This window comes from Pristiophorus japonicus, chromosome 10, assembly GCF_044704955.1.
Source record: "Pristiophorus japonicus isolate sPriJap1 chromosome 10, sPriJap1.hap1, whole genome shotgun sequence".
In the NCBI taxonomy this organism is placed as follows: Eukaryota; Metazoa; Chordata; class Chondrichthyes; family Pristiophoridae; genus Pristiophorus; species Pristiophorus japonicus.
Window position 1 is genome coordinate 190,991,039 of NC_091986.1, and position 14,773 is coordinate 191,005,811.

Genomic DNA, 14,773 nt, shown 5'->3' on the forward strand with positions numbered 1-14,773 from the left:
AATTCAGTGTAATATCTCCAAGTTTGTGGATGACACTAAACTGGTTGGCCGTGTGAACTGTGAGGAGGATGCTAAGAGGCTGCAGGGTGACTTGGACAGGTTAGGTGAGTGGGCAAATGCATGGCAGATACAGTATAATGTGGATAAATGTGAGGTTATCCATTTTGGGGGCAAAAATAAGAAGGCAGTATATGATCTGAATGGCGGCAGATTAGGAAAAGGAGAGCTGCAATGAGACCTGGGTGTCATGGTTCATCAGTCATTGAAAGTGGGCATGCAGGTATAGCAGGCGGTGAAGAAGGCAAATGGTATGTTGGCCTTCATAGCTAGGGGATTTAAGTATAGGAGCAGGGAGGTCTTACTGCAGTTGTACAGGGCCTTAGTGAGGCCTCACCTGGAATATTGTGTTCAGTTTTGGTCTCCTAATCTGAGGAAGGACGTTCTTGCTATTGAGGGAGTGCAGCGAAGGTTCACCAGACTGATTCCAGGGATGGCTGGACTGTCATATTAGGAGAGATTGGATCAACTGGGCCTTTATTCACTGGAGTTTAGAAGGATGAGAGGGGATCTCATAGAAACGTATAAGATTCTGACGGGACTGGACAGGTTAGATGCGGGAAGAATGTTCCCGATGTTGGGGAAGTCCAGAACCAGGGGACATAATCTTAGGATAAGGGGCAGGCCATTTAGGACTGAGATGAGGAGAAATGTCTTCACTCAGAGTTGTTAACCTGTGGAATTCCCTGGCCACAGAGAGTTGTTGATGCCAGTTCATTGGATATATTCAAGAGGGAGTTAGATATGGCCCTTGCGGCTAAGGGGATCAAGGGGTAAAGAGAGAAATCAGGAAAGGGGTACTGAGGGAATGATCAGCCACGATCTTATTGAATGGCGGTGCAGGCTCGAAGGGCCAAATGCACCTATTTTCTATGTTTCTATGTTACAAATAAGGCAGATAAAATTAGCAAAATAAAATGTGATTGAGGCAGGACAATTGGATAAACCAGTCAGGGAGCTGTGACGAATCCATGACAAAAGCTGATTCTAATACACAGAGAGTGGTTAGAATGTGGAATTCACTGGAGAAAACCATCGTTGAAGCAGTCATAAAATAATTTAAAAAGGAATTAGGTCATTGCTTGAAAAAGAGGATTATTAAAAGATATGGGGGAGTGAGGTGGGATTAGATTATTCTGCTCATGTTAAAAAAAAAACACTTGATGGACCAAATAGCTGGTTTCTGAGCTGCCACCTTCGATGACATTAGCCTAAAGTAGGCTAACAACATGTGCCATCTTTTTATTAGCTGATTCAGCCAAATTAAATGCGAACCTATTGAGCAAATGTCACAAATAAGAAGCAGAGCATGAAAGTTAAATTAACTCCACAGGAACCTTCATGACCATCACCCTTGTCAGCGAAACAACATTACGATTATCAGTTCAATACCTGTTCAATCGGAGATTGGACAGTTCCAGAAAAATTAAATTTGGGAAGCCATTCACAACAGTACATTAGGGCCATAAAAATAATGCTGGTGTGATCAGGGTGGTAAATCTTACCAACTGACCAGAAACTGTAGTACATAAGGGGGAAATCTGCCACTTACAATCACAGACTTTGCAAGGGGAGTATATGACACAAGATTGTACAGCTCTGGGAAGCCACATGTGATGTCCCAGTTTGTGATTTTTGCCTGGCTGACGATACAGCATAAGAGCCATTGATATGAGAAAACGTCATTTAGTCTATTGAGCCCACTCCTTATGACTTACCACAGGACTGCTGCAGATTCTTGCTATCTATTCTGTATGAGGGAAGTGAATAATTGCAGATTACCCCATTGCCATTTACCCCACATTCCCTCCCCACTCAAGATAATTGAACAAAATACCAGCATATCACTAACATATTATAATCTACATTGTTTGATGCTGGCTGGTTGCAATAAGAACATAAGAAATAGGAGCAGGAGTAAGCCATTTGGCCCCTCGAGCCTGCTCCACCATTTAATAAGACCATGGCTGATCTGATCTTGGGCTCAGCTCCACTTCCCTACCCGCTCCCCATAACCCTTCACTCCCTTATCATTCAAAGATTTGTCTTATCTTCACCTTAAATATATTCAATTAATCCACAGATAAAGTTCTCTCAGAATTAGATCAACTGGCTTCAAGACAGAAAGCAGAGAGTAGGGGTAAAAGGTAGCTATTCACAGTAGCAGTGGTATTCCACAAGGATCAGTGCTGGGACTACTGTTATTTATATTAACAATTTCGATTTTGGAACCAAAAACACAATTTCTAAATTTGCGGATGACACCAAATTGGGAGCGATAGTCAATATTGAGGACAACTGCAACAAATTACAGGAGGACAGTAATAAACTTGCAGAATGGTATATCATTGGCAAATGATGTTCAACACAGATAAATGTGAGGTAGTACCTTTTGGTTGGAAGAATAGGGAGGTTACTTGGAGGGTATGGGTCAAGGTGGAGTAGAGGAACAAAGGGAGTACTAAATGTTGCGACACAGGTTAGCAAATAACCACGTTTTATTTCTAGAGGTAAAGAATTGAAAAGTAGGGAAGTTATGCTAAACATGTATCGAAGCTTGGTTAGAAACTCCGTACAGTTCTGGTCGCCATATTATGAAAAGGATATAGAAGCACTGGAGAGGGTGCAGAGAAGATTTACAAGGATGCTATCAGAAATACATATCAGGAAAGGTGAACAGGCTGGCTCTCTTTTCGCTTGAAAATAGAAGTCTGAGGGGTGATCTAATAGAGGTCTTTAAAATTCTGAACGCTTTTGATAGAGTGGACACAGAGAATGTTTCCACTTGTAACTAGAGGCCATCAATATAAGATAGTCACCAAGAAGTCCAACAGGGAATTCAGAAGAAACTTCTTTACCCAAAGAGTGGTAAGAATGTGGAACTCGCTACCACAGGGAATGGTTGAAGCGAATAGTATAGATGCAGCCCGTTGCAGTAAGTTGGAGCTCGTCAGAATGTAGAGTTTACATTCTACAGAATTTTGAATTTAGATCTATATACACAGTAAATTATAAAAACACACTTCTGACTCGGCGATAGTGCTACCCACTGCGACAGGGTTGACACCTTAATCAACGTCTCTCGTGACCAATGTTCTTGTTAAGCTGCGTGGCCGCGCAGAGGCCTTGATGACCCTTGCAGGCTGCTTTATAATGGAAAAACCGCCCATGCGCGGAAATTTAAATGTGCCACGTAGCCCATTAAAAGGACCACGCACCTCCCGCCACCGCCCCCCCCCGCCCAAAATTGGAGGGAATAATGCTCGTGACTATTCTGCAACAGAATAATCTTCTGTTGATGTGCTCCGTGAGGTGATACACCAAAGGTGGGAGTGGTGCGAATGAGGGTATGAGGCCCAGAAGAGCCGAGGGCCCGGGGCAGCACGGGCCAATGTGTGCGTGCACTAGGTCCGTGCAGCAGAGCTGGTCTCCAGTCATCTTGGTTAATCCTTGCCACTGAACCAAGATCGAGCTCTGTTAAGCCCGTGTGGTGGCTGGTGTGCAATGGCCACCACACGTTAAGAAAAATCCACGCACAGGCATCTTCCACCCCATTAATTGGAGTTCAGGACTGGAATATTGGGTCCTTCATTGAAACATCTGTGAACTCATGTGGAAGCAAGTCATCCTCGTTCGAGGGACCGCCTATGGAGATGCATTTAAAGGGAGGCTAGACAGGCATATGAGGGAGAAGGGAATAGAGATTTAGATGAGGAGGGTTGAGTGGAGTATTAACGCCGGCATGGATTGGTTGGGCAGAATGGCCTGTTTTTGTGTCATATATCCTATGTAATCCTATGAGCTTTGCCACTATTTAGTGTCACAAATGAAGCATTAATTGTGGTTGGCTCTAGGCTGTGACATTGTCCAGATCATCCGATATTGGTTGAAATTTGTTCCGATGAACCTGCAGGTGTAACAGCTCAAACTCAGCCATTCCAATTACACTTTTACCGTAAAAATGTAGAAACAATTAATGAGCCCTGAATCATTTTAAACACTGAGCATTTTCAAATATTTAAGTCAAGTATATTGATTTATCAATAAAAAAATTTTCAAAAATAGCATGTGGAGATGGAGGTACGCCAGATTTTGATGGGAATGGTGCAAAGCTTTGAAAATACCATTTGCCTGGTTTGGTACTGCACAGCTTAAATAATGGGACATTATTTTGGACTGTAAGCACACTGTAAATGACAATATGTAACCACTTAAGAGATGCACCAGAAATGAATGTTTCTGCGACATCTCCAAAGGGGTTGAAAATTGGGCCCAAAAATGTGGTGAATGTGAAAACGTGATTACCGAAAACATAGTTTTGCGAATCTGCACACAAATTGCAACCTGAAATCAGTCAACACGTTTATAGAAACAATATCAGCAGCATTGAAATAAATCAACTGGACAATTGATCAAACATATTTGAAATTTATAGGCCTAGAAATTCGTCTCGGGCGGTACCGCCTCCTCGGGGCAGGTTGGCTGCCCGTCTCCCGTCCCACCTCCATTCAAACTGGAAGTGGGTGGGTTGGAGGCATTGACTGCAGTGGAACTGAATATCAGGCGCTGCGTATAATGGGCATTTGATCCGATACAGCACGCTTTGCGGCACCACCCGAGATGAATTTCTAGGCCATAGTCTTTCAACTTTTTAATTAAATGGTTCTTCTTCCAATTAAGTCCTATCACCAAGATTCTCTTTGTTTATGAGTGAGTAATTGCATTGTTTACAGGTTTGGTGTTGCAAATATTGATTACATCTTCTCCTACCAGCAGAAAAGGGGCAACCTTTTGCCAAGAATACCCAAGATAATGGATCACCCATTGAGGGCACTTCTGTGCCAGCTTGGGTCACCATGGCCAGACAAAAGCAGAAGGGGTACCACGTGCAGCATGTCGGCAAAGAAGATAAAATGCCAGCCCAGGAAGTCAAAGCTATTGCTGACAGGCAAGGAATGGACAAGGTAACATTGCGCTGTGCTCTTCACTTCATTGCTCTTTTATATTGATCACCACTCCATTCTTAAATTGCTACAGTACACCACATAAAGACCGCGCTCTGGCTTCCTTCAGTAGTCCCAGGGACACAATCAATAACATAAAGGTTCCTCTTGGGAATCTGTGACCTTAAGGTTGAATTTTGGATTTGTATGTGTTGCATATTGTTCGTCAATTTGTTTGCATTTCCAGGGTGTAATGTATTTGCTTCGTGGGTTAAGAATTCATAGCAACAAACCGCCATTAAGAACTAGTTGGTTTATTAGCAAAGGTTTAACAATCACACTACACATTACCAGTTCATTCACCTGCTCACAACCACATGCCTCATCATGGATCCCCCAAACTCAACTGGCTGGGGATTTATTCAGTCTTGTGAAAGATGTGAAAAACTTCAAAATGTTTAATGTAATTCATTTAAAGAGTATCAATATCCAACCAGGAAAAAGTTGATGTCGAGGGATTAAACCGACCCTGTTTGTATATTTCAAGTTAGGAATAGTTTGGTATTAACTGTTCCTTCCAAGCACACCATGGATCCATAAACTGAGTATGGCCTTCGGCCAATAGATGAGTAAATCATAGGAAATTTGGGACTGATGATAAATTTATGGACAAATTATGGATTGTGCAAAGGTGTTCGTATGAACAATAGAACATTTCGCACCCAAAAGACTTCAAAGTAATTAAAAGGGGCCGAACCACCCAACCAAAGGAAAGAACATTTTGACCCACACTAAAAATGAGTGAGCAAGGTTTCCCACTGCCAGCACAAACTCAGAAAATAATGCCGCCTGGGTAAACAACAGTTGTCATTTTAATTTGCATTCCTTTATTTAACATTTTGGATATGACCCAGATTCTTACACAGATATCTCAGCGTATGCTTCTCTGCAGGATGCTGTCATCTTTGTGCTTCAGCATAAAGTGGTCATTTTTAGATATCTACACATGTGCGTGAATAGACTGAGCAGTGCAGCTGCAAACACAGATTTTATTACTTTTAGTTTAAATTTAAACTCAAAACGGCAGGAGCAGAAGCACCGACCCAGGCCTAAATAGTAGGGAAACTGTTGAGTGATCGGGATACGATGTAATGGGGGAATTTTAAACCAAACAAAAACAGGTGGGTTTGGAGCGTGGGGTTGGTTAAATTGTTTAAAATTGGATTCCCGGCCTGATCACGCCTCCAATCCGCCCACTTCCAGTTTTAATGCAGGCGGGATGGGGCGCGGGCATCCAACGAGCTGCCAGGAGGTGGTGTCATGTATGTAACCTTTATGTAACAACGCTGCAAAACTGTACATACGTAAGAAATGCACACCTTGACCACAGTGGGTGAACTTGTGGGAGACACTCCTCACCTGGTCATCCAGGTATATAAAGGGAGGTCCCACGCAGGGTCATCACTTCTGGGTCCTGTGAATAAAGGTTCAGGTCATGGAGTGACCTTGTCCATAGAACGTGCCTCGTGTGGATTTGTGGTATTGTGTAAGGACTTTACATTGGCGATGAGAAATGCGAATCAACGACCCACGAGAATGGCCACCGGCAGCACAGATGAATGGTACTGTGTCGGTGAAGACTGGGACGATTTCATTGAGAGGCTCCAGCAGAGTTTTGTCACAAAGGACTGGCTGGGAGACGCAGCGGACGACAAGCGAAGGGCTCATCTGCTGACCAGCTGTGGACCTAAGACTTACGCGCTCATGAAAGACCTGCTAGCACCCGAGAAGCCGGCGGACAAAACCTTCGAAGAGCTCAGCAAACTAATCGGTGAGCACCTCAAACTGGCGAGCAGCTTACACATGGCCCGACACACATTCTATACACACTGACGTCGGGAAGGACAGAGCATATCGGATTTCGTTGCGGACCTCCGGCGCTTGGCCAGCCTCAAAGTTCACAGACGCTTGCAGTGGGGAGATGCTAAGGGATTTCTTGAGGGCATCGGTCATGCTGGGATTTTCAGAAAGCTAATTGAGACCAAGGACTTGACCTTGGAAGCGGCGGCGTTGATGGCTCAGACTTTTATGGCAGGGGAGGAGGAAACCAAGATAATATACGCGCTCAATTCTGCCTCCAACGTGGCGATGGTTTAGGGAGTCAATATCATAAACATGACACACAGCCCCGCAGGCAGGCAAGGGCAGTTCGTGACACCCCAGGCAGCAATAGACCCAAGAGTAAGTCTCCAATAGAGACAATGGCAGGCTGAACGGACATTTATGCCCCCCCAGTGGACAATGTGGCCTGTGATGGGGCCATTGACACCGACTAACAGGGTGCTCCAGAGCAGTCAAAGGGACAATCAGCGAGGAATGCCTGGTAACAGCTCTTTTGTTCACAACAATGGGAATCTCAGTTCATGCTCGGTGTGGGGGCAGACATGCTGCCAGAAATTGCAGGTTTCAACAGTTGTCTGCAGAAATTGTAACCTCAGTGGCCATTTAGCCAGAATGTGCAGAAAGCCTGTAACCAGGCTGATATACGAGGCGGATGAACCAAATGAGGAGTCTGCGAGGCAGGATGACGCTTGGGGCAAATCAATGGACGCTGATGTTCAGCGGGTTCATGTGGCAAACATTCACAGCTCATATACCAAAACGCCACCTATGATGATGAAGGGAGTAATTAGCAATCTTGTCGAGCGTGGTCCTGTGGGGAAAAGTAACCATAATATGGTAGAATTCCTTATTAAGATGGAGAGTGACACAGTTAATTTGGAAACTAGGGTCCTGAACTTAAGGAAAGGTAACTTCGATGGTATGAGGCATGAATTAGCTAGAATAGACTGGCAATCGATACTAAAAGGGTTGACGGTGGATAAGCAATGGCAAACATTTAAAGATCACATGGATGAACTTCAGCAAATGTACATACCTGTCTGGATTAAAAATAAAACTGGGAAGGTGGCTCAACCATGGCTAACAAAGGAAATTAAGGATAGTGTTAAAGCCAAGGAAGAGGCATATAAATTGGCTAGAAAAAGCAACAAACCTGAGGACTGGGAGAAATTTAGAATTCAACAGAGGGGTACTAAGGGTTTAATTAAGAGGGGGAAAATAGAGTATGAGAGGAAGCTTGCAGGGAATATAAAAACTGACTGCAAAAGCTTCTATAAATATGTGAAGAGAAAAAGATTAGTAAAGACAAACGTAGGTCCCTTGCAGTTGGATTCTGGTGAAATTATAATGGGGAACAAAGAATTGGCAGACCAATTGAACCAATACTTTGGTTCTGTCTTCATGAAGGAAGATACAAATAACCTTCCGAAGGTACTAGGAGACAGTAGGTCTAGTGAGAAGGAGGAACTGAAGGATATCCTTATTAGGCGGGAAATTGTGTTTGGGAAATTGATGGGATTAAAGGCCGATAAATCCCCGGGGCCTGATAGTCTGCATCCCAGAGTGCTCATGGAAGTGGCCCTAGAAATAGTGGATGCATTGGTGATCATTTTCCAACAGTCTATCGACTCTGAATCAGTTCGCATGGACTGGAGGGAAGCTAATGTGACATCACTTTTTTAAAAAGGAGGGAGAGAGAAAACGGGTAATTATAGACTGGTTAGTTTGACATCAGTAGTGGGGAAAATGTTGGAATCGATCATGAAGGACGAAATAGCAGCGCATTTGGAAAGCGGTGACAGGATCGGATCAAGTCAGCATGGATTTATGAAAGGAAATCATGCTTGACGAATCTTCTAGAATTTTTTGAGGATGTAACCAGCAGAGTGGACAAGAGAGAACCAGTGGATGTGATGTATTTGGACTTTCAGAAGGCTTTTGACAAGGTCCCGCACAAGAGATTGTTGTGCAAAATCAAAGCACATGGTATTGGGGATAATATACTGATGTGGATAGGGAACTGTTTGGCAGACAGGAAGCAGAGAGTCGGGATAAACGGGTCCTTTTCAGAATGGCAGGCAGTGACTAGTGGAGTGCCGCAGGGCTCAGTGCTGGGACCCCAGCTATTTACAATATACATCAATGATTTGGATGAAGGAATTGAGTGTAATATCTCCAAGTTTGCAGATGACACTAAGCTGAGTGGCGGTGTGAGCTGTGAGGAGGATGCTAAGAAGCTGCAGGGTGACTCAGATAGGTTAGCTGAGTGGGCAAATGCATGGCAGATGCAGTATAATGTGGATAAATGTGAGGTTATCCATTTTGGGGGCAAAAACACAAAGGCAGAATATATTCTGAATGGCGGCTGACTAGAAAAAGGGAGATGCAATTAGACCTGGGTGTCATGGTTCATCAGTCACTGAAAGTGGACACGCAGGTACAGCAGGCGATAAAGAAGGCAAATGGTATGTTGGCCTTCATAGCTAGGGGATTTGACTATAGAAGCAAGGAGGTTTTACTGCAGTTGTACAGGGCCTTAGTGAGGCCTCACCTGGAATATTCTGTTCAGTTTTGGTCTCCTAGTCTGAGGAAGAACGTTCTTGCTATTGAGAGAGTGCAGCGAAGGTTCACCAGACTGATTCCAGGGATGGCTGGGCTGTCATATGAGGAGAGACTAGATCAACTGTCCTTTATACACTGGAGTTTAGAAGGATGAGAGGGGATCTCATAGAAACATACAAGATTCTGACGGGACTGGACAGATTAGATGCGGGAAGAATGTTCCCGATGTTGGGGAAGTCCAGAACCAGGGGACATAGTCTTAGGATAAGGGGTAGGCCATTTAGGACTGAGATGAGGAGAAACTTCTTCACAGAGTTGTTAACCTGTGGAATTCCCTGCCGCAGAGAGTTGTTGATGCCGGTTCACTGGATATATTCAAGAGGGAGTTAGATATGGCTCTTACGGTTAAGGGGATCAAGGGGTATGGAGAGAATGCAGGAAAGGGGTACTGAAGGAATGATCAGCCATGATCTTATTGAATGGCGGTGCAGGCTCGAAGGGCCGAATGGCCTACTCCTGCACCTATTTTTCTATGTTTCTATGATGAAAGTCCTATTAAATGGCATCCCTGTACGCATGGAGCTGGACACGGGACCAGCCAGTCACTCATGAGTGTTCAACAATTTGCAAAGCTGTGGCCACTCAAAGCCAGCAGACCCAAACTCGAACGCTTTGTGATGCAATTACGGACGTACACCAAAGAAATCATTCCAGTGCTAGGCAGTGCAATGTTGGCGGTCACACACAATGGATCGGTGAACCGGCTGCCGCTCTGGATTGTCCCGGGCAATGGTCCCGCACTGTTGGGGAGGAGTTGGTTAGCTGAGATGAACTGGAAATGGGGGGATGTGCACGCCATGTCACCTGTGGAGCGAAGTTCATGCTCACAGGTCCTACAGCAATTTAAGTCACTATTTCAACCTGGCGTCGGGACGTTCAAAGGTACCAAAGTAGTGATACACATCACCCCGGATGCCAGACCAGTGCACCACAAAGCCAGAGCTGTGCCGTATGTGATGCGGGAGAAAATTGAGAGAGAGTTGGACCGGTTACTGAGAGAGAGGGCATCATCTCGCCCGTTGAATTCAGCGACTGGGGAAGCCCCATATTTCCCGTCCTAAAAGCGGATGGCTCGGTCAGGATCTGTGGCGACTACAACAACCGGGTGTCCCTACAAGACCAATACCTGCTCCCGAGAGCGGAGAACCTTTTCGCCACGCTGGCAGGCGGCAAGCTGTTCACTAAGTTGGACCTCATTTCAGCCTACATGACCCAGGAACTGGCCGACGAATCTAAACTACTGACCACCATCACCACGCACAAGGGACTGTTTGTTTATAACAGGTGTCCATTTGGCATTCGATCAGCGGCCGCGATTTTTCAAAGAAACATGGAAAGCCTGCTCAAATCCATTCCGGGAACAATCGTATTTCAGGACGACATCCTCATCACGGGTCGGGACACCGAGGAACACCTCCACAACCTGGAGGAGGTGCTACGCCGACTGGACCGGGTAGGCCTGCGACTCAAGAAGTCTAAGTGTGTGTTTTTGGCTCCCGAGGTCGAGTTTCTGGGCAGGAGGGTTGCTGCAGATGGGATTCAGCCCACCGAATCCAAAACAGAGGTGATTCGACGAGCGCCCAGGCCCTGCAACACATCGGAGTTGCGTTCATTTCTGGGACTCTTGAACTATTTCTGGAACTTTCTGCCAAACTTAAGCACATTGTTGGAGCCGCTATATGTGCTCCTGCATAAGGGTTGTGATTGGTTTTGGGGGGACTGTCAGGAACAGGCTTTCAATCGGGCGAGGAACCTACTTTGTTCAAATAAGTTGTTGACCCTGTACGACCCCCGTAAGAAAATGTTTCTGACATGTGATGCATCGTCCTATGGGGTTGGGTGCGTGTTACAGCAGGGTAATGCTGAGGGCCAACTACAACCTGTGGCTTCTGCCTCTAGGTCGCGGTCTCAAGCTGAACGGGGATATAGGATGGTTGAGAAGTAAGCACTCGCATGTATCTATGGGGTGAAAAAAGATGCACCAGTACCTTTTTGGCAGGAGGTACGAATTAGAAACAGACCACAAGATGTTAACATCCCTGCTGTCAGACAGCAAGGCGGTCAATGCCAATGTGTCAGCTCGCATACAGCGATGGGCTTTCACGCTCGCTGCATATGACTACCCCATCCGGCACCGGTCTGGTACTGAAAATTGTGCAGACGCGCTCAGCAGGCTTCCACTGGCCACCATCGAGGGGGTAGCGGAGCAAAGTGTTGAGATGGTCATGGCTGTCAATGCCTTTGACAGCGCAGGCTCCCCCATCACAGCCCGCCAGATCAAAATCTGGACCAACAGAAATCCCCTCCTATCCCTGATTAAGAAATGTGTCCTGACTGGGGATTGGGCACCTGCACACGGAGCATGCCTGAGGAGGTCAGACCATTTCACAGATGGATGGATGAGTTCTCCATCCAAGCCGACTGCCTACTATGGGGCAGCCGGGTAGTCATGCCCCAGAGGGGCAGGGAAGCATTCATCAGGGAATTCCACAGCGAGCACCCAGGCATCGTGCTGATGAAGGCCATCGCCCGGTCACACGTTTGGTGGCCGGGAATTGATTCAGACCTGGAACACTGTGTTCGCAGGTGCACGACGTGTGCCCAGCTGGGTAATGTCCCCAGGGAGGCCCCGGTCAGCCCTGGCCCACCAGGCCATGGTCACGTATTCATGTAGACTATGCGTTCCCGTTCATGGGAAAAATGTTTCTCATTGTTGTTGATGCGTACTCAACAAGTACTTTGGTTCAGTATTCACTAAGGAGGACACAAACAACCTTCCGGATATAAAAGTGGTCAGAGGGTCTATTAAGGAGGAGGAACTGAGGGAAATCTTTATTAGTCGGGAAATTGTGTTGGGGAAGTTGATGGGATTGAAGGCCGATAGATCCCCAGGGCCTGATGGACTGCATCCCAGAGTACTTAAGGAGGTGGCCTTGGAAATAGCGGATGCATTGACAGTCATTTTCCAACATTCCATTGACTCTGGATCAGTTCCTATCGAGTGGAGGGTAGCCAATGTAACCCCACTTTTTAAAAAAAGGAGGGAGAGAGAAAGCAGGGAATTATAGACCGGTCAGCCTGACCTCAGTAGTGGGTAAAATGATGTAATCAATTATTAAGGATGTCATAGCAGCGCATTTGGAAAATGGTGACATGATAGGTCCAAGTCAGCATGGATTTGTGAAGGGGAGATCATGCTTGACAAATCTTCTGGAATTTTTTGAGGATGTTTCCAATAAAGTGGACAAAGGAGTACCAGTTGATGTGGTATATTTGGACTTTCAGAAGGCTTTCGACAAGGTCCCACACAGGAGATTAATGTGCAAAGTTAAAGCACATGGGATTGGGGGTAGTGTGCTGACGTGGATTGAGAACTGGTTGTCAGACAGGAAGCAAAGAGTAGGAGTAAATGGGTACTTTTCGGAATGGCAGGCACTGACTAGTGGGGTACCGCAGGGTTCTGTGCTGGGGCCCCAGCTGTTTACATTGTACATTAATGATTTAGACGAGGGGATTAAATGTAGTATCTCCAAATTTGCGGATGACACTAAGTTGGGTGGCAGTGTGAGCTGCGAGGAGGATGCTATGAGGCTACAGAGTGACTTGGATAGGTTAGGTGAGTGGGCAAATGCGTGGCAGATGAAGTATAATGTGGATAAATGTGAGGTTATCCACTTTGGTGGTAAAAACAGAGAGACAGACTATTATCTGAATGGTGACAGATTAGGAAAAGGGGAGGTGCAACGAGACCTGGGTGTCATGGTACATCAGTCATTGAAGGTTGGCATGCAGGTACAGCAGGCGGTTAAGAAAGCAAATGGCATGTTGGCCTTCATAGCGAGGGGATTTGAGTAGAGGGGCAGGGAGGTGTTGCTACAGTTGTACAGGGCCTTGGTGAGGCCACACCTGGAGTATTGTGTACAGTTTTGGTCTCCTAACTTGAGGAAGGACATTCTTGCTATTGAGGGAGTGCAGCGAAGATTCACCAGACTGATTCCCGGGATGGTGGGACTGACCTATCAAGAAAGACTGGATCAACTGGGCTTGTATTCATTGGAGTTCAGAAGAGTGAGAGGGGACCTCATAGAAACGTTTAAAATTCTGACGGGTTTGGACAGGTTGGATGCAGGAAGAATGTTCCCAATGTTTGGGAAGTCCAGAACCAGGGGTCACAGTCTAAGGATAAGGGGTAAGCCGTTTAGGACCGAGATAATGAGAAACTTCTTCACCCAGAGAGTGGTGAACCTGTGGAATTCTCTACCACAGGAAGTAGTTGAGGCCAATTCACTAAATATATTCAAAAGGGAGTTAGATGAAGTCCTTGCTACTCGGGGGGATCAAGGGGTATGGCGTGAAAGCAGGAAGTGGGTACTGAAGTTTCATGTTCAGCCATGAACTCATTGAATGGTGGTGCAGGCTCGAAGGGCTGAATGGCCTGCTCCTGCACCTATTTTCTATGTTTCTATGTTTCTATGTACTCAAAATGGATCGAGTGCATCATTTTGAATTTGTGCACGACATCCACCACCGTGGAGAGTCTGCGCGCGGTCTTTGCGACCCACAGCTTGCCGGACATCCTTGTTAGTGATAATGGCCCATGTTTCATAAGCAACGAATTCCAGGAATTCATGTCGGGTAATGGCATTAACCATGTCGGGACAGCACCGTTCAAGCCGGCCTCCAATGGCCAGGCGGAACGTTTGGTCCAAATCAAAAAGCAAGGCATGCTCTGGATTCAAGGACCCTCCCTTCAATGCCGCCTATCGCGCCTCCTGCTGGCCTATAGGTCCCGACCGCACTCACTCACAGGGGTCCCGCCCGCGGAGGTACTCATGAAACGAACACTCAAAACTCGGCTGACCCTCATTCATCCAGTCCTGTCCGACATTGTTGAGGGCAAGCACCAGTCCCAAAACGAGTACCATGACCGAAATTCAACGGGGCGATGTATAGAAATTGATGACCCCGTATTTGTTCTCAATCACGCTTTGGGGCCCAAATGGCTTGAGGGTACTGTAATAGACAAAGAGGGGAATAAGGTCATAGTGGTTAAACTTAACAATGGGAGGATATGCCGCAAGCATCTGGACCAAGTAAAAAAAAAAGGTTCAGCATGGACTCTGAGGAACCTGAGGAATGTCATGAGATGGTATTCACACCACCGCCAGTGAACGAGCAACAAGAACATTCAGCAGAATGCACAGTCCCTGCGGTCAGCCCGGACAGGCCGGAATCACCACAGGTGACAG

At 46.1% G+C, this 14,773-nt stretch overlaps 1 protein-coding gene across 1 annotated transcript in view; it reads left to right on the top strand.

Moving 5' to 3' along the window:
- Positions 1-14,773, top strand: part of cracdlb (cracd like b) — a 198,149-nt gene that overhangs the window by 166,597 nt on the left and 16,779 nt on the right. The window contains exon 8 of the mRNA XM_070891603.1: positions 4,831-5,021. Within this exon, the coding sequence (XP_070747704.1) occupies positions 4,831-5,021 (191 nt within the window). The remainder of the gene's footprint in view (positions 1-4,830; positions 5,022-14,773) is intronic.